The 18,524-nt window shown below is 41.5% G+C and overlaps 1 protein-coding gene across 1 annotated transcript in view; it reads left to right on the top strand.

The window, feature by feature from the left end:
- The first annotated feature begins 36 nt into the window (after window positions 1-36).
- Window positions 37-18,524, top strand: part of TRAF5 (TNF receptor associated factor 5) — a 27,924-nt gene continuing 9,436 nt past the window's right edge. Inside the window, exons 1-7 of the mRNA XM_007952884.2 lie at window positions 37-254; window positions 1,423-1,480; window positions 4,464-4,565; window positions 9,863-10,027; window positions 12,113-12,190; window positions 12,486-12,560; window positions 14,990-15,082. Coding sequence (XP_007951075.1) covers window positions 37-254; window positions 1,423-1,480; window positions 4,464-4,565; window positions 9,863-10,027; window positions 12,113-12,190; window positions 12,486-12,560; window positions 14,990-15,082 — 789 coding nt within the window. The remainder of the gene's footprint in view (window positions 255-1,422; window positions 1,481-4,463; window positions 4,566-9,862; window positions 10,028-12,112; window positions 12,191-12,485; window positions 12,561-14,989; window positions 15,083-18,524) is intronic.

The raw sequence follows: 18,524 nt of genomic DNA, 5'->3' as shown, positions 1-18,524 counted from the left end.
CACTTAATTTTCCTTCTCTTTCCATGACCTTGCAGCATGGCTTATTCTGAAGAGCAAGGACGTGTCCCCTGTGGTTTCATCCGCCAGAATTCTAGCAACTCCATTTCTTTGGACTTTGAGCCCAACACTGAGTACCGGTTTGTGGAACGATTAGAAGAGCGCTACAAATGTGCCTTCTGCCACTCAGTGCTTCACAATCCCCACCAGACAGCGTGTGGGCACCGCTTCTGCCAGCACTGCATCCTGTCCCTGAGGTGAGCGGTCAGGGCCTGCAGCTTCTGCCCTGGCAGGCCAGAGCCAGACGATGGTGGGGAGGGGTCTGGGATATAAGTGGGGGGTGGGAGCTGTCTGGGATCTAAGTGTGCGTAGGGGGTTGAGGTGTTTAGGATGTAAGTGTGGGGGTGTTTCCTGGTATCTTAGTGTCAGCTGTGCCCATTCAGCTGTAATCAGGGTTTTCAAAATTACTCTCTTCAGCCACAGCACCCTGAATATGAGGAGAGGCTCCCCAGGACTCCTCCTTGGCCTGAGAAATCACCTTCATTTTTTTGCCACTCATGTATAGATATTCACTTTTTCCTAAAATTCAGGCCCCACCTATTATGCCTGTGAGGGCAAACCTAAGTGCACAGTCTATGTTGGGGAGTTCGAAGTTCAGAAGGACCTGTGTCTCCTTAGTGTCTTTGTTGTAGTCCCTTAGCCTTTCTTTCCTTGCATTAAGACAGAGGTGTATCATCCAGAAGGAACCTTGCCCACATGGATGCTGTCCCTCTTGGGCATCTTTAAACCTGGGGCATGCTTTTTTTTTGAGGACATGAGGAGAGAGATGGAAACAGAATTTTGGACTTTGTAGGGTGGGGCAGGAAGCACATTATTGCATTCAACCAAGCTTTGAAAGGGGGTAGTTGAGGTCTTGTTTTTTACAACACATTCTCATTCATTCGTGTGTTTATTCATTCTGCACCTGTGCGTTCCAGGCACTTTGCCAAGTTCTACTGTACAGAGTTGCAGCACTAGAGGTACAGTGTGGAACAGACCCTGTTTCTGCCCTCTAGAACTTCCCGTCTAGTGAAGGAAACAGATTCTAATCCAGTGTGATAAGCAAAAAGCTCTGCAAAGAGCCATGGGAGCACAAGCAGGGGGCTACTTAAGTCTGTCCAGGGGCTCAGTATTTGACTTGGGTCCTGGAGGATGAGTAGGAGTTCTTTCAACAGACTGGGAGCCTGAGGAGGTGCTGTGGTAGGGGGTGGGGACCTTCTGAGTAGAGGGGACAGCATGTGCAAAAATTAGGAGGAAGAAGAAAAGGGAGCATCTTCTAAAGGAGAGACTGTAGAGGTTAAAGTGTGGCTGGAGTGCTGGGCCTGCACTTGTTAAAGTGGTTGAGGTAGATGCCTGACACTGGCTTATTTTTATTTTTCTCTCCAGAGAATTAAATGCAGTGCCAATCTGCCCTGTAGATAAGGAGGTTATCAAATCTCAGGAGGTAAGAAAATCACAGCTTTGGTTTAGCAGCCTTTGGGGGGATGAAGAAGAAGCTAGAATCCAGTTTGACATGGACACAGAGGTTGGAGCAGGAAAGTGGGAGATGGAGACCATTCTTGAAATCCATACCCTCTGCTGTAAGGTCAGGTCAGGCCCCACTCCTACATTTATTTGGGAGAGACTTGCTTGAGTCTTCCCCGGTACCACCGAGTCTCCTCTCCTGCTTCCTCCTTACCTGCTTCTTTCACTAGCTCCAGGCACACTGAGTGCTTAGAGAAACAGAACATCTTATTTCCTGGAATTCCCTTTCTCATCTGATTCATCTCTAAAATTTAACTGTAGTAGTAATAGTAGTAAAAACTTTATTCAGATATAATTCACATACCATAAAAGGTACCTTGTAAAGTGTGCAATTCAGTAGTGTTTAGTATATTCAAAGTTATGGAGCCATCACCCCTATCTAATTTTATAATATTGTCATCACCCCAAAAAGAAACCTGTACATATGAGCAGTCATACCCTATTCCTTCTTTTTCCTGCCCTTGGTAACTAGCCACTAATCTTCATCTCTATCAATTTGTATATTCTAGATTATTTCATATAAATGTGGTCTTTTGTGACTGGCTCTTTTCACTTAACAATGTTCTCAAGATTCATCCACGTTGTAGCATGTATCAGTAATTCATTCTGTTTTATGGACAAATTATATTCCATGTATGGATATACCACATTTGGTTTATCCATTCATCCATTGATGGACATTGGGTTGTTTCTACTTTTTTTGGCTGTTGTGAATAATGCTGCTATGAACACTCATGTATAGGTTTTTATCTGGACATCTTTTTTCACTTTTCTTGAGTATATATGTAGGTGTGGAATCACTGGGTCATATGGTAACTCCACATTTAACATTTTAAGTAGTTCCCTGTTAGGAACCCTGGTGGTACATTGGTTAAGTATTCAGCTGGTAACCAGAAGGTCTGGCTATTTGAACCCACCAGCCGCTCTGCGGCAGAAGATGAGGGAGTCTGTTTCTGTAAAGATTTACAGCCTTGGAAATGCCTTGGGGCAGTTCTACTCTGTCCTGTAGGGTTGCTATGAGTCAAAATTGACTTGATGGCAGTGACTTGGTTTGGGGCCTATTTTCCACAGCGGCTGCACCATTTCACAACCCCGACAGTAGTAAGAGAGTTCCAGTTTCTCGACAACCTCATCAAGGTCGTCTTTTTGATCATAGCCATCCTACTAGGTGGTTTCTCATTGTGGTTTTCATTTGCATTTCCCTAATAACCAATGACATCTTTTCGTGTGCGGGATGGCCATTTTGTATGTCTTCTTTGGAGAAATATCTACTTACATCTTTTGTCCATTTTTGAATTAGGTTGTCTTTTTATTGTGGAGTTGTAAGAGTTCTTTTATATATTTTGAGTACAACTCCCTTGTCGAATACATGATTTTCAAACATTTTCTCCCATTCTGTGTGTTATCTTTCCATTTTCTTGACAGTGTTCCTTGAAATACAAAATTTTTAATTTAGGTGAAGTCCAGTTTATCTTTTTTTTCTTGTTGTTGCTATGCTTTTGGTGTCATGTCTAAGAAACTATTGCCTAACTCAGTGCCCTGAAGATTTACTCCTTTAAAACTTCCTTTTAACCTCACTTATCTTCATTTAAAATTACACTCAAACATCACCTCCTCCAGGAAGCTTTTCCTGAGCATCTAGTCTGATATATATGCTCATTCTCTATTTGCTTATGATGTGTTTACACAACACTACCTACCAGAAGACTGTGTTGTATATAGTGTCTATCTCACCCACTAAAACAAGGGTTGGCAAATTACAACCCTTGGGCTAAATCCAGACCACCATTTATTTGATTTTGTATGGTCCATGAGCTAAAGATAAAGTCCCCATGTGTTACAAAGAGTTTATTGTCTATTACTAACCTAAAGGTTGGTGGTTCAAACTCACCCAGTGGCACTGTGATAGAAAGCCCTGGTAATCTGTTTCTATAAAGATTACCTTATGGAAATAGATTACCCAGTCTTCCTTCCACAGTGTGGCTAGTGGGTTTGAACCGCTAACCTTCTGCCTAGCCGTCGAATGCCTTAGGCACTATGTCACCAGAGCTCCTATAAGAAAATTCTATGGAGCACTGTTCTGCTCTGTAACAAATCGGTTCACTGTGAGTTGGAATTGACTCAATGGCAACTGGTTTAATTTTGGTTTATGAGCCAAAGATGGTTTTTACATTTTTAAATAGTTGAAAAGAATCAAAAGTAGGTTATACAGGAGCTCTTTGTACTAGTTTTACAACTTTTTATGAATCTTAAACTATTTCAGAATAAAAATTTATTTTAAAAAATCTAAAGAAAATGATTTCATGACTTGAAAATGGTTTAAATTCAGATTTCAGTGTCTGTAAATAAACAATGGTTATTAGAACACAGCCGGGCCCATTTGTTCAAGTGTTTGTGTATGGCTGTTTTTGCACTACAGTGGCAGAGTTGAGTAGTTGTGCTATAGACTATGTGTGGCCTACAAAGCCAAAAAGATTTACTCTCTGGCCCACTTCAGAGAAAGTTTGCCAACTCCTGACTTGTGCTGAAATAACAAGTCAACACAGCTGAGGTGACACTAGTGATCAGTAAGTAGTACAAGCGTTTACCCTGGGATAGGAAGCTGAAAGTATCATCTTGGCCACAACCTTAGCTCCTGACCTTGAAGCATGTGGGGTCAAGTTCACATGTGATTCTCCTAGCTGCACCCTGCTGCTCTGGGCAGCTCTGAGTTACCAGCAATATGTATGTGAGAGAGCTTTTTCTTGCATTCTGCTGGTGAGTCTGATATTTCCATTCCAACCACTGTCTGGAAGTTTCCACCCAACTTTGGAGATAAACTTAGAGACCAAATTAATAATAGCTTTTTTTGCATTGTTATAGAGTTGTAAGAGTATGTGTGATCTATAATGTTTATTTTTTAGGTGTTTAAAGATAATTGCTGCAAAAGGGAAGTCCTCAATTTATATGTATATTGCAAAAATGCTCCTGGATGCAATGCCAAGATTATTCTGGGGCGATATCAGGTTGGTATTATTCATGAACAATATTTGCCTTTATCATTTTTCCAGTGACATGTATTGAACACCTTTATGTGGCATTACTAACCATTGTAGGGGATTTACTGGGTTTACTGTCAGAAAATATACAGTCTAGCGACACAGTTGGCTGCGTGTAGGAGTGGGTGGAGAAGTTCATTCTGTGTGAATACATGGAGGACATGCCATATGTGTTAGACTTTAATATATGAGTTAGGGAGCTTAGAACCAAAAGATAAGATATGGGGCATACTAGACAAAAGGAACACTTAAGTAAGGACATGTTACATTGAGGGAACCATGAAGGATTTGGAGGGCCTATTATGGGAGCCAGTGCAAACTTTGTGGATCACAAAGATCTGATCTACAACCCATCATGGGGATGACACAGAACTGGAAAGCATTTTGTCCCATTGTGCATGTGGTCACTATGAGTCTGGGGCTGACTCATCAGCAGCCAACAACAACAGAGTGTGGGAGCAAGAGGATGAGTGCAGGTGGTGGTGATCTGAGCTGTGATTGTAACCAGCCCTGCCCTAAAGCATTTGCCCCTTACCACAGCTGTGATGGGTGTTTTCCAGCAGGAGCTCTGGTGGTGTAGTGCCTAAGGCATTTGACTGCTACCAGAAGGCTGGTGATTCAAACCCACCAGCCACTCCTTGGAAGGAAGACTGGGCAATCTACTTCTGTAGAGATTAAAAATAAAAAATAAAAAAACACTGCCATCAAGTTAGATCTGACTCCTAGTGACCCCTCCTTGGGTTTCTGAGGCGGTATCTATGGAAGTAGAGTGCCCAACCTTCCTTCCAAGGATGGGCTGGTGGGTTTGAACCACCAGCCTTCTGGTTAGCAGTCAAATGCCTTAGGCACTATGCCACAAGAGCTCCTAACTAGAGATACTGCCTCAGAAATCCATAGGGTCGCTATGAGTTAGGATGACTCAGACTCAACGGCAGTGAGTTTGATTTTGGGGTTTCTTTTGTGTGTGCCCTGGTCTCTCAGAGTTTATGACCTAACATGGACCAGATAACAGAGATCAGGTGTACTTTAAATGTGAAGCATTGATAAAAGATGCAAATAAGCCAGTATTTTCTGTAGGTGAAGGGAGTTCAGTTCCTTTCAAATGAAACTACCCTACCTTGCTCTTCCCTCCAGCTGGGGAAGCAGGTTGTTGGTGGAAAGCTACACTATTACTATCTGGCTCTTTATGGAAATGCTTGCTTTGTAGAGAACTTGCTGATGTTCTGGCTCTGCCCTAGTGGGCTCCTGTCGGCTCCTATCGGAGTCAGTCACACTGTGAATGCACAAGACTCTGGCTTCCAGGGAATGCCTTGGAGTCTGCTGTGATTTTCCCCTCCTGCCCACATATCTGGGAAGGCCTATTTTAGATGATTCAGTTATTTCTCCATTACCTCCAAATCCCCCAGACACTGAGAGGGGTTAACTCAGGGGTTTCTTTGGAGGTTCATGGAATGTGTTTGTGCTTTTGCCTGACACTTCCGTATCACCACTTGCTTAGAATATCAAGTTCTAGAGTAGGACCCATTTTCCAACTTTGTCGTCACTCAGACTGGAAAGGAAATTAAGCTCAAAAAAGACTATTGAAAGCTCTAATAACCAGATCAGAAGCTTTAGAATGGGAGTTGCTTTCTTTCCACAGGTTTCTTTTGTAGATCCTCCTCATTGTTGTTCTCCCTCTTCCAAGGTAAGCTGTAGGTGCTTATTATAGTAGCAGTGTCTTGAATGAATGTTGACTGTTTTGGTGAGAGTTCAGGGGGGTAACGTCAGTGGATTTTGGAGACATGATTTCAGTTGTTGTCACCTTTTGTTTCATACTCAGAGAGACAGGAGAATAGCTACAGCGAAACCTGTGAGAGCTGGAACTCAGAAGCTTTGTTGTTGTTGTTATGTGCCATTGAGTCGGACCCGACTCATAGCGACCCCTCCTTGGGTTTCCAAGGCAGTATCACTACGGAAGTACATTGCCCCACCTTCCTTCCAAGGAGTGGGTTTGAACCGCCAGCCTTCTTGTTAGCAGTCAAGTGCCTTAGGCACTATGCTACCAGAGCTCCCGGAACTCAGCACAGCACTGCATTGTTTTTCCAGGTCTCACAAATTTATTGCCTTTGACATGGTGCAATCTTACCACTTTTTTTTTTTAAATAATTTTCTTTGAAAAATTCTACCTCAGGAAGTGTTTCATTGATTTTGTAGGACTGGAAAAGAAACTAAATCATTTTTTATGACTTGCATGGTTTTTTTTTTTCAAATTATATACAGATATATGCATATGCTACCCAAATATATGAGTAAAATTCACTTGTACTTATATTTCTTGGAACTATTTCTGGCTTTTGCTATCTGTACTTCCTTGTATTCAGGTTGCAGAACCAATAATTTTCTGTCTACATCTCATAGGTTCTGGCTTGCAAAGATTATTTAATAGACTGAAGTATAGTCGGCCCTCTGTATCCATGGGTTCCTTATCAGTGGATTCAACCAACCACTGATTGAAAATATTCAAGGGATTGACAAAAAAAAAAAAAAATTAAATGGTCCAAGCAATCCCTCAAAAGTTAGTTCCAGCTTTCACAGCTTTTAGTGTATAATACTTAATCTGTCTGCAAAAGAAGCAGGGAGGCAACATCTTCCAACTTCCTCTAACTCCACAAGAGAAGGACAGAATCACTCTCAGCAGCCCAAGGCCTGTTCCTGCAAGGCCAGACATTCTGCCTTCCTCCAACCCTGACACCAACCATTCCTCCCACAGCACCCACCACCTCTCTGCTGGGCTCAGCAATTTGTTGCAGTGGCCACACAGAACTCATAGATTATGGAGTTTATAAAGGAAGCAACAGGCTACAATTCAAGCTCAGGAATGCACTAAGTCTCTCCTAGCCAGCTGTCTGTCAGCCAGCAGTCTCTTTCAGTAGCACATCTCTCAGCAGTGCGTGTCTCTCTCTCAGTAGCATGTCTCGCTCACGTCTTTCAGCAGCGTGTTTCTCTCAGCAGTGTGACTTTCTCAGCTGGCAATCAGAGGGATTCCTTCTGCCTTTAGGAGGGCTCCTTTTGAGCCTGGAAGAGTGGCCAAACTAACCACTTCCAGCATAAGAATTCTATACACCTGAGAGAGAGTAAACTTCCCAGAAGATTGCTTTGTGTTGTTGCTCCAGGTGGATGACTTTAATAAGCAGCTACTCAGCTGCTCACTACAAATGGGGGGGGGGGTTTACAGAGACTATGGCTAGAAGAGCCATGCCATGTAATTTACTACACCACAGGCCATCCCCTGGCTTTTCTAACCATTATCCCTTTTATACTTCAAAAATCAACATCCCCTTCACCATCAATTTAAGAATAACCACACCCATGAAAGCATATAAGTCAGCCACTTCATGCCTTTATCTCCTCCCATTTTAGATAGCTAATTTCTAATTTGTGCATCCCTATCAAACCAGTACTATGAGGACACAGGCATGTTCCTTTCTCTCTTGAGAATCTTCTGTTCTGCTTCGGAACTTTGGGCATCTGCATCCATAAACAAGGAAAGTCCAGCCCAGTACAAGCCATCAAATTGCAGCAACATAACACCAACTCAGTGTCAACCATCTTCCTCTTTGCTTGGTTGAGTTCTGGTCAGCTCAGTCCTAGCCATCCCACCTAGGTCATGGGTACCAGCTGCCAAGTTTTTTTTTCTTTTCTTCTTTCTTTCTTTCTTTTTTTTTAAATTGTGATTTGGGTGAAGATTTACAGAGCAAATTCACTTTCCATACAGCAGTTCACATATACTTTGTCTCATGACATTGACCACAGTTTACCACAATGCTACAGCTCCCCTCCCACTTCCTCCCCATAGTTACCTCTTCCCAGTCTCACTGGGAAGTCTGTCTCACTGTTAAAAAACTTGTTCTCTTTTCTTTAGAGCAAACGTTTGCTTTTTTTTTCTGTAAAGAGCTAGATGATAATATTTTAGGCTTTGTAGGCCATGTACTACTCTCTGTGACAACTATTCAGCTCTCCTATGTTAGTGGGAAAGCAGCCATAGACAGTATGTAGACAAATGGGTGTGGCTGTTACCCAATAAAACTTTATTTACAAAAGTAGGTGGCAGGCTAAATTTGACCCATGGGTAGCTTTCCAGCCTCTGTTTTAAAGGATCTTACAAACTCATTGAGCGCTCTGGTGGTATAGTGCCTAAGGCATTTGACCGCTAACCAGAAGGCTGTAGGTTCAAACCCACCAGCCACTCCTCAGAAGGAAGGTTGGGCAATTTACTTCTGTAGTGATACCACGTCAGAAACCCAAGAAGGGGTTGCTACAAATCAAATTGAATCGACAGCTGTATATTTGGTGTTTTGGTTACAAGGTCATTAGGATTTTGATAACTTGTCAGCATCACAATAATTTACAGCAGTCCAGAGGTTTTTACTGAGAAATGCTCGCTTTTAAAACTCTACGCTATGCACAGGGAAAAAGTAACCACAGGGAGGAAATGGGAAGAGAGCTATTACATTGTGGGGATTACAGTCAGTGTCACAAAACAGAATGTTTATTAACTGTTGAATGGAAAATGAATATACTTTGTAAACTTTCACCCATATCACAATTTAAAAAAAAAAAAAAAATCTACGCTGTGAAGAATCCTGGAATGAACGTTGTCTGCGTCATTATCCTCTAATGTTCGGGATAAGTGTATTTCCTGATTTTACAAGTTCAGCCATTCCCAGCTTCTCTCAGGCCCATATTTCCTCCATCTCCTTTTCTGTCCCATTTCTGAAACAGCTTCTTCTCTCTTACCTTTCCTTACTTAATCCTTTCCTTTGTTTTGTTTAGTTAGCTATACCCTTTCCATTCTGTTTTTCCCTCTGTCTTGTCTTTTAGCATCTAGAGATGGGGATGGAGGGTGCACAAAGGAAATAAAAGATGTTCTTGAGCAACTAGTAAATAAATTGGCAAGCCTAAGAAAAATAGGCAGGAACTAAGCAGGGAATATGAGTACATTACTAGAGGGTCTGAAACAAACTCAGCCTGCTTCCCTTTTTACCCATCTTCTCCTGCCCTCCAGCTTCCACCAAACAAGACTGGCTCTCACAGCCTCCAGTCCTTGCAGCCTACTCAGCCATGGCAGGGAAAGCCTGAGGCTGGGAGCCTGCAGGCAAAGGCTGTTGGGCCACTGTCTACTTTCTGCCCAGTGTTCTTCCCTCCCTCACCAGGCCTTCCCTGCTGGCTTCCCCTCCCACTGCCCTGGATAAAGGGTGACACTGGCCTGTTGTTTCCTGTTGCAGGACCACCTTCTACAGTGCTTATTTCAAGCTGTGCAGTGTTCTAACGAGAACTGTCAGCAACCAGTCGTACGGAAAGATCTGAAAGAGCATTTGAGCACGTACTGCCAGTTTCGAGAAGAAAAATGCCTTTATTGCAAGAAGGGTGTGGTGGTCATCAACCTGCAGGTAGAAATAGCAGTCTTCTTATTGGGGGCTACCTTCTGCCTGAGTGATTACAATGGATCAGGTGGTATATCAGGAGCCCATTTCTGGATTTATTTCTGTGCATACACAGGTTTTAAGAATAAGATTACCAAGTTTGCTGGTTTGATAGAGCCTGGTGAGACCCCTGAGACTATGGCTACTAGTTACCCTTCAGGTCTAGAACTGAACTCACTCCTGTGGCTTCCAGCCAAACAAGACAGGCATATGGGGTGAACATTTATATCAGGTGGATGCACTCCTTGGAGCTATCAATCATGGGAGAACAGGAGGGCAGTGTTTGCACAGGGAGATAGCTCAGGGAGACAGGATTGCATGGGAGGAAAGAACACAGGGAAGAGGTAAGTACAGGAGGAAGTGGGAAGAGAGCCATTACATTGTGGGAAATTGTAGTCAATGTCTTGAAACAAAATGTGTATGAACTGCTATATAGAAAATGAATTTGCTCTGATTTTCACCCAAATCACAATAAAATTTTTGTTTAAATTAAAACATAAAAAGAAAAAATAAAGAATACGTTTATCAGTTTGGCAAGGATGGCAGGAATGATGGTACAATTTAAAGAATCAGTATCACCAAATTGTACGTTTGGTTTTTTTTTTTTTTTTTTGGCATATATTTTGTTATATGTATTTTCACTACATTTTTTATAAAAAGGGATACGTTTATCTGAGAGAACTTCTGTGATAGCTTACAGCCTTCATGTTGACAGGACTTTTATCGTCAATAAAAATATGATTTGCGAAGTGTGTAAGAAGTGATGCTAGGCCCTGGGTCACAAGAGGTGATTACGCTGTCTGTCTTCAGGATGTGCATGATCTAACAGACGAGGCAGGATACAGGCATAAAAAGAGAGCACAGGATACTGTCTACTTGTGCCAAGAGACTCAGACTGATAACTCCCACAGTCTCTGTGAGTCCTATGCCTACTGACCTTCTTTTATATATATGTATTACCATTTAGTGACATTTATTATATTCTTTGAACTATGTAACCATTCTTACCCTGCTTTTCTGAATTGTTCCTCCCCTGTTAACATGAACTCATTGCCCTCTGTGGTTCCTATCCAATCTTTTTGAGTTGCTGTTGTCCATTTGATCCCATATAGATAGTTCTTAAAAGAGCTTAATGCTCAAAGCAGACCTTTTTTCACTAGTTAAGATAAATGATTATTTGATTTTAGGAAAACTACAGGGGATATTTTTGGTTTAAGGTTTAAAAATTATTTCAGAGCAGTAGTTTCAGGGGTTCTTCCAGCCTTCATAGCTCTAGAAGGTCCATGAGAATTTGAAATTCTGTTCTGGATTTCCCCCCTTTTGATCAGGATTCTTCTGTGAACTCTGGCCAAAATGTTCAGTAAAGATTAAGCAGGCACCATCCAGCTCTTCTGGTATCATGACAAAGGAAGCAGATTTTCATGGAGGCAGTTAGCCACACATTGCATTTCCTCCTCCTATTTGTTAATCTCCTTTTCCTCTGTTGTTCCAGGTGAATAAAGACTGTGCCTCGAATGGCTGCTTTCAAGCTTTTAAGACCCCAGGCACTACACATCAAACTAGAAAGTAGAGCAGAGCAAGTAAACATGTTAGGCCATTTAACTGGGATGTCCCATGAAACCATGACCCTAAACCACCAAACCAAGAAAACAAATCCCATGAGGCTTTTGGTTGTACATAAACAGCCAGCAGCTACTCTCTTATTATTATTATTATTATTGATAAAATCCCGGACCTTCTTTCGAAATAGTTAAAAAATTTAATTTTCAGTTGAATTCCTGTATCAAGAAAGCAGCCATCTTTAATACTTTTTTGGAATTAGGCCATAATTTTCTGCAGAGGGTACACTATATAACATATATACCCCAAAAGATATATGTATGTATAAAGAATCTTTATTTATTTATTTTTTTCTCTCCCTGTAACTTTATTATATTTCTTGTGGGCCCTGAACAAAGTCAAACTCTTTAACAGAGTATAAGAGCCATAATATATAAAAGAATCTTTAGAAGCAAGAGTTGGCTTTGTTTCATCACACTTTCTGTGTTTCAGAATCATGAGGAAAATTTATGTCCAGAATACCCAGTATCTTGTCCCAACAAGTGTTTGCAGATTATTCCAAGAACTGAGGTAACTATAAATACCAATCTACTCTGTAGACTGGGTGTAAGATAATAAACATTGTGGTGCATGTTTGATAAAATCCTATAGGCAGAGGCCTATGTCTTAACTATAACTGTGTGTCTGTCTTCCCTACCCTTTTCCCTGCTGACTCTTCCCAGCTTTCACCTGTTCTCCTTCCCAATCTAGCTCTGGTTCCCTCCCTCCTTCCCACGACACTCTTGGCTCCCTGCTTGCTGCAGCTGCACTAGGCAGTTGGAGAATTGGTAGTGAATTTCTATAGCTGAGACTTTTCATTTCACAGGTAGATGAGCACCTGGCTGTGTGTCCTGAAGCAGAGCAAGACTGTCCTTTTAAGCACTATGGCTGTACTGTAAAGGTAGGACTATGTCTACATTCTACTATATAATGCATTTGAAGAATTCGTTTTATTCTTTGACTCTATTCAGAGTGCAGAAGGATGTACAGTTATGAGAATTGCAATTATTTGTAATTCTGACTCCATCGCCTCTACTAGGTTTTGGAAACTTCTGGAGTCACTTCTCCCATGATTACATACCGTGGCTTTATGGTTCCTCAGGCTTTCAATCACCAAGTATTTTAAAACAAACTTCATTTCAAGTCTTAAAAATATATGCTGTTGCCTTGTAAATACTTTTAGAGGTATTATTCAGTAAATTACATGAAATAAAATAAAACTCGATTTCCATGTAAATCTTTTTAACAGTGTATTTTAATGTGTTATCCATCTGAATCAGATGGATCAGTTTTACACATTAAAATGTAGCATGTATCATGCTATTAAGAACTCTGGTAGTGTAGTGCCTAAGGCACTTGACTGCTGACTATAAGGCTGGTGGTTCAAACCCACTAGCTGCTTCTCGGAAGGAAGGTTGGACAATCTACTTCCATAGTAATACTGCCTTAGAAACCCAAGAAGGGGTCACTGTGAGTCAGGTCTGACTCAATGACACATAACAATAACATCATGCGATTATATCATTGGAAATTTTCTATAAATCTAAAATTATTCCAAAATGAAAATTTTATTTTAAAAAAATCATAAAAACTATGAGAAAAAAATATAAGTGAATTTTTTTTATTCTTAAAATAAAGAAGGACTTTCTAAGACAACTAACACAAAACCAAGAAGCCATAATTTTGATTAAATTTAACCACAAATATTAAAAGGTTCTGTATGATTTTTTAAGGAGCCGTAGTAGCGTAAATGTGCAAGTACTCAGCTACTAACTAAAAGGGTGGTGGTTCAAACCTAGCCCGTGGCTCTGCAGGAGAAAGACCTGGCAATCTGCTTCTGTAAAGATTATAGCCTAGAAAACCCTACAGGGTAGTTCCACTCTGTCACATGGGGTCATGATGACTTGGAATTGACTCGATGGCATACAGCAACAGTATCATACGATTTTTTAAAAATAGCACAAAGTAGAATGTCAACCAATAAGCTGGGGGGGGGGGTAGGCAGCATATAGTTGCCACCAATGCTATTTTTCTTAATATATAAAAATTCTTACACATTATTCAACTTAATAATCAACTCCATGGTGGAATGTGGTGTGAGCAGCCTTAGTGATGTGGTCTGCTTCCAGTATATAAGAAGATGCTTTGAGAAAAGTCTCTGAGCTTTTTGGCATGCTTAGATCATACAATAAGCTGAGTCTTCATTCAGCAAGCAGCCTGCAATGTTGCGTGCTGATCTTGGGACTGTTTCTGGACTTAAACTAATGCCCGCCATGTTGCTTAATGATCTTGGAAATATGCCATTTTACTTGTCAATCTTGGGTTTGTCACCCTCAGCAGCCAGCAGCTGTCTGAGTTAAGAGAAGCCTCCAGGTTCAGTGGGCCTGGAGCAAGAGACAGAGCTGAAGTCCAAGGTCGAGGGGCTTTCATCCATCCCCTAGAGCTGGCACTTTGAACTTGGACTTCCAGCCTCCTACACTGTAAGAGAATAAATCCCTGTTTGTGAAAGTCATCCACTTGCAGTGTTTTCTATAGAGCAGTACTAGAGAACCAATACAGAATTATAGAGTCCTAAAGCTGGGGAAGAGACTTGGAGGAAGTCCTTTTTTCCTGCAATCCACCTTGAGACAGGTGAATGTGTACACTATTAAAATAAACAAAATTGCTAGGTTCTGTTTTGGCAGATTTTCCTACCCTCCCTGTTTTGGTTATCTCGTGCCGCTCTGACAAGAATATACCACAAATGGGGTGGCTTGAAGAAATAGGAGTTTATTCTCTTACAGTTCGGAGGCTTTAAGTCCAAGTTCAAAGAGCCAAGCTCTAGGGGCTGGGTGAAAGCCTCTCAACCTTGGGCTTCAGCTCTGCCTCCTGCTCCCGGCCCACTGAAGCTGGAGGCTTTTCTTCACTCAGCTAGCTCCTGACTGTTAAGGCTGACAAGCCCAAGGTTGACAAGTAAAAAGGCACAGTCCCAATGTTACCAGACCACATGGCAGGGCATTGATTCAAATCCATTGAAGGTCCCAGGGTCAGCAGGGCATGGCAGGCTGCTGAACAATGACACAGCTACATGCAGTGTGTCATAAGCTAGAGACCATTCCCAGAGCTGTTTCTTATATATGGGAAGCAGACCACATACCCAAAGCAGCTACTCAGCTGCTCCAATAGATTCCACCATGGAGTTAATTACCAATCTGATCATGGAGAATAACTAGTTAGCTGCCCAGCCACTCAACCAGGCCCAGCCAAGTTGACACCCAAACTTAACCACCACACTTCCTCAATTTTGAAGCCTTTCAACAACTTGACATATTTTTTCTTTCTGTATAAAAGGATAAACGGGGGAACCTGAAGGAGCATGAGCATTCAGCGTTGAGGGACCACATGCTTCTGGTGTTAGAAAAGAATTTCCAATTAGAAAAACAGGTAAATATTCAAGGGTTCAAATATAGGGGGAAGCCACAGAATTGCTGGGAGTTGCTTGCTTTATGTTGGTATTTTTATATTCTCTGTTTCATTATGTCAACTGCAGGGAAATGTTTTTAAAATAGACTCTGGATAATAGAACATTAGAACTAGTAGTGCCTTTGAGATTGTTGGGTCTAGTCCCCCCATTCAACAGATGGAATAACTAAGCTCAAAAATTGTATGATGTGTTTAGAACTTCTAAGAATTGGATCTTAAACCTACGTCCTCTAAATCCAGTGACCCTCATGGTATACCACTTGTCTGCACACCTCTTAGTTGATACTGGCTTGATGTTTTTAAATTAAATCAGTATTACTATGAAACAACAGTTAACTATCTGTTCTAGAGTTACAGGCAGTCCCCAGGTTACAAACAAAATCCATTTCTGTGTCGTTGAGAATTTGTGAGTCAGTCAGAACAGGTACATACAGTTCTTATTTAGTCTTAGTTTAGTGCAAGAAAAGACTCAAAACATTTTCAATGATTTAAAAAGCTGTACATGCCACAAGTGAAGGCGATAGTGATGAAGAATGTTGTGAGTAGGGGTTGGTTCAAATGTTTCCAAGTGAGGACAAATGTATATAACATGTAAGCAGGGCTTCAAAGTTGAAGCCCCTGCTCAAAGATGGCAGCCAGCTGTGCTGTTATGAATGTGTGTGGCTTTCAACAACCCTGACAATAATCCAGTCTTATGCATCAGGCTCCTGGAAAGGATCACTATGCATCCAGGGCTTCCACCCATAATTTTTCCATCCCAGTTACCATGACATATCACCCACATTGTAAAAATTCCATTCTGTTTCTGTTTTGTTTTGTTGGCCAAGACAAAACCAGTTCAAAGCCTTGCATTATATGACAAGGAAGAGTTGTCTGCAGTCAGACCATTTGTAACCTGGGGACTGCCTGTATATATTTTGGATTTTTATACATATCTTATTAAATCTTAACTTTTGCCTTTGAAAAAGCTTTCAGCCTAATAAATAAATGCATAATACTTGTTTCATAGAGTTATAATAATAAACTGAAATTATGTATGCCTACCTTAATGCCAGGGAGCTCTGGTAGCATAGTGCCTAAGGTACTTCACTGCTAACCAGAAGGCTGGTGGTTCAAACCCATCAGCCATTCCTCGGAAGGAAGGTTGGGCAATCTACTTCCATATTGATACTGCCTCGGAAACCCAAGGAGGAGTCACTATGTGTCAGGGCCGACTCGACAGCATACAACAACAACAACAACCACCTTAGTGCCTGAGACATTTGTAGTAGACCTCAGTATAGTCAGTTCCTGGGTAGAAAGTCTGACTTACATACAACTCCTCCTTGCCCTTTATGCAGGGTTTTGAACTGGTTTTGTCATGGCCAATGAAGCAAAATGAGAACAGATCTGAATTTTTATAATTTTGATGATTCATCACAGTAACCAGAAGGAAAAAGTTACAGGTTGAAGCCCTGAAATGGGAGACTCAGAAGAGGCGTAGTGAGCCCTTTCAGGAGACCGATGGCATGAGATTGGATCGTCAGCAAGACTGTGGAGAGCTACACACATTCAAAGGGACCACCATCATTGAGCTTCCTCTGCTATGACTGAACCAGGAAAACTGGTTTGAAGCCCTGCTTTTAGACAATTGAAACAGCCCCAACTCGCAACAAATTCTTCATCACAATAACCTTTACTTGCTCCACATGCAGCTTTCCAATAATTGGAAAGGCTTTAAGCCTTTTCTTGCACTAAACTAAGGCTAAAAAAGAACCATATGCACCGGTTCCAACTGACTTACAAGTTCTCAAAGACAGAGTTTGAAACAGATCTCATTCATAACCCAGGGACTGCCCATAAATGTTAATTCTATTGAGTAATTATGAAAGTTAATTATTTTGTTAGAACCCCTATGAGGATCAGACTTATCAAGCTCACTCAGGAAAGAAAACCATCCATCTGTGGAAAGGGAGCTGGATTTTACTACTATGAATTATCTTCTTATGTCTCTGATTCCATATTAAAAGTAAGCATGTGAGTTCCACAGAGTCAGATCCTGGAGAAAATTAGAAAGACTGATAATCACAGTAACTTGAGCAGAAAGCATAGTGCCTATTGACCTTCCCCAAGTTCTTTCTGTCTCAGTCCCCTCATCTACCCATCCATTCATTCAACAAACTGGTCAGGTACTGTGCTAGTGGCTAGAGATAACTTAGTTGAGGAAGACATTGTCCCTACCCAAAAGAACTCACAGAAATGTGAACAGATAGCTAACTGTGCCTCAAAGGACATGAACAAGCCATTTAGTAATAGGGAGTTGACTGAGGATTTTAAATAGGAAAATGCTTGGTCAGCTAATGATTTTTTTTTAAAAGTTGGTAGTGTGTAAAATCATTAGGAGGGAGAGAAGAGAATGGAGACAGAGGGAGCAGGCAGAATCAATAATTCAGACAATGTAGCAGTAGAACCTGGTAGTTGATAAACAGTGAGGGCTCCAGAGCTGGAATACCTGGGTTCAAATCCTGACTCCACACTAACAAAGTGAGGTTGTGAAAGCTACTAAACTCCCTCATCCCCAGTTTCCTCATCTGAGTTGTTTTGGGGATTAAATGAGATAATAGCACTTAGTACAATGCCTGGAACATAATAAGCATTTCAGTATTAGGTGGAGGCAGGATGTTACAGGTGGTGATTGTGATGATGAAGGCTCAACGACGGCTGTGTCAGTGGTGATGAAAAGAGGACATTGAGAGACATTTCTGAGCTTGGAAAGGCATGCTGTAAGCTTGTTAGGTAGAGAGCCTGGTTACATTATTAACTGAGGTAGAAATTACAGAGCAGAAGCAGGTGAGAGGTGAGAGTGAGGAGAGGAGACACTGAGTTTGCTTTTGGACAGGAGGATATGTCTGGAGACATGTGGAAGTCTGTTCTGGGACCTGAATAGAGGCATTTGAGGCCAGAGATCAGATAGTTGCTATAGCCATTTTTGCATTCATTCATAAAACATGTACGGAATGCCCCTGGTGTGCCAGGAATGGTGCTAGATGCTGGGGATAGAAACATAAGCAAGACATGTTGCATTTTTGTTAGGTGCCCATTGAGTCAGCTCTGACTCATAGCAACCCTGTGTACAACAGAATGAAACCTGCACCATCCTCACAATCCTTGCTGTGCTTGAGCCCATCGTTGCAGCCACTGTGTCAATCCATCTCGTTGAAAGTCTTCCCCTTAAGTTCTGGCAAGATGGCGGACTAGGCAGAAGGACTGCACAGACCCTCTTCAACAAAGAAAAGGGAAACCAATTAACACAGACACAGAATATAATCTTGGACCCGTGAGCCTTGAAGGGAAGGATACAAAAGTGGACTAAACCCCAACTAGCAGAAGAATTTGCGTGAAAATACCAAAAAAGGAGACACAC

This window comes from Orycteropus afer, unplaced genomic scaffold (assembly GCF_000298275.1).
Source record: "Orycteropus afer afer isolate SDZICR_OR568_19922 unplaced genomic scaffold, OryAfe1.0 scaffold00013, whole genome shotgun sequence".
NCBI lineage: Eukaryota > Metazoa > Chordata > Mammalia > Tubulidentata > Orycteropodidae > Orycteropus > Orycteropus afer.
The sequence above is the reverse complement of the archived record's forward strand: the minus strand, read 5'-3'. Positions and strand labels throughout refer to the sequence as shown.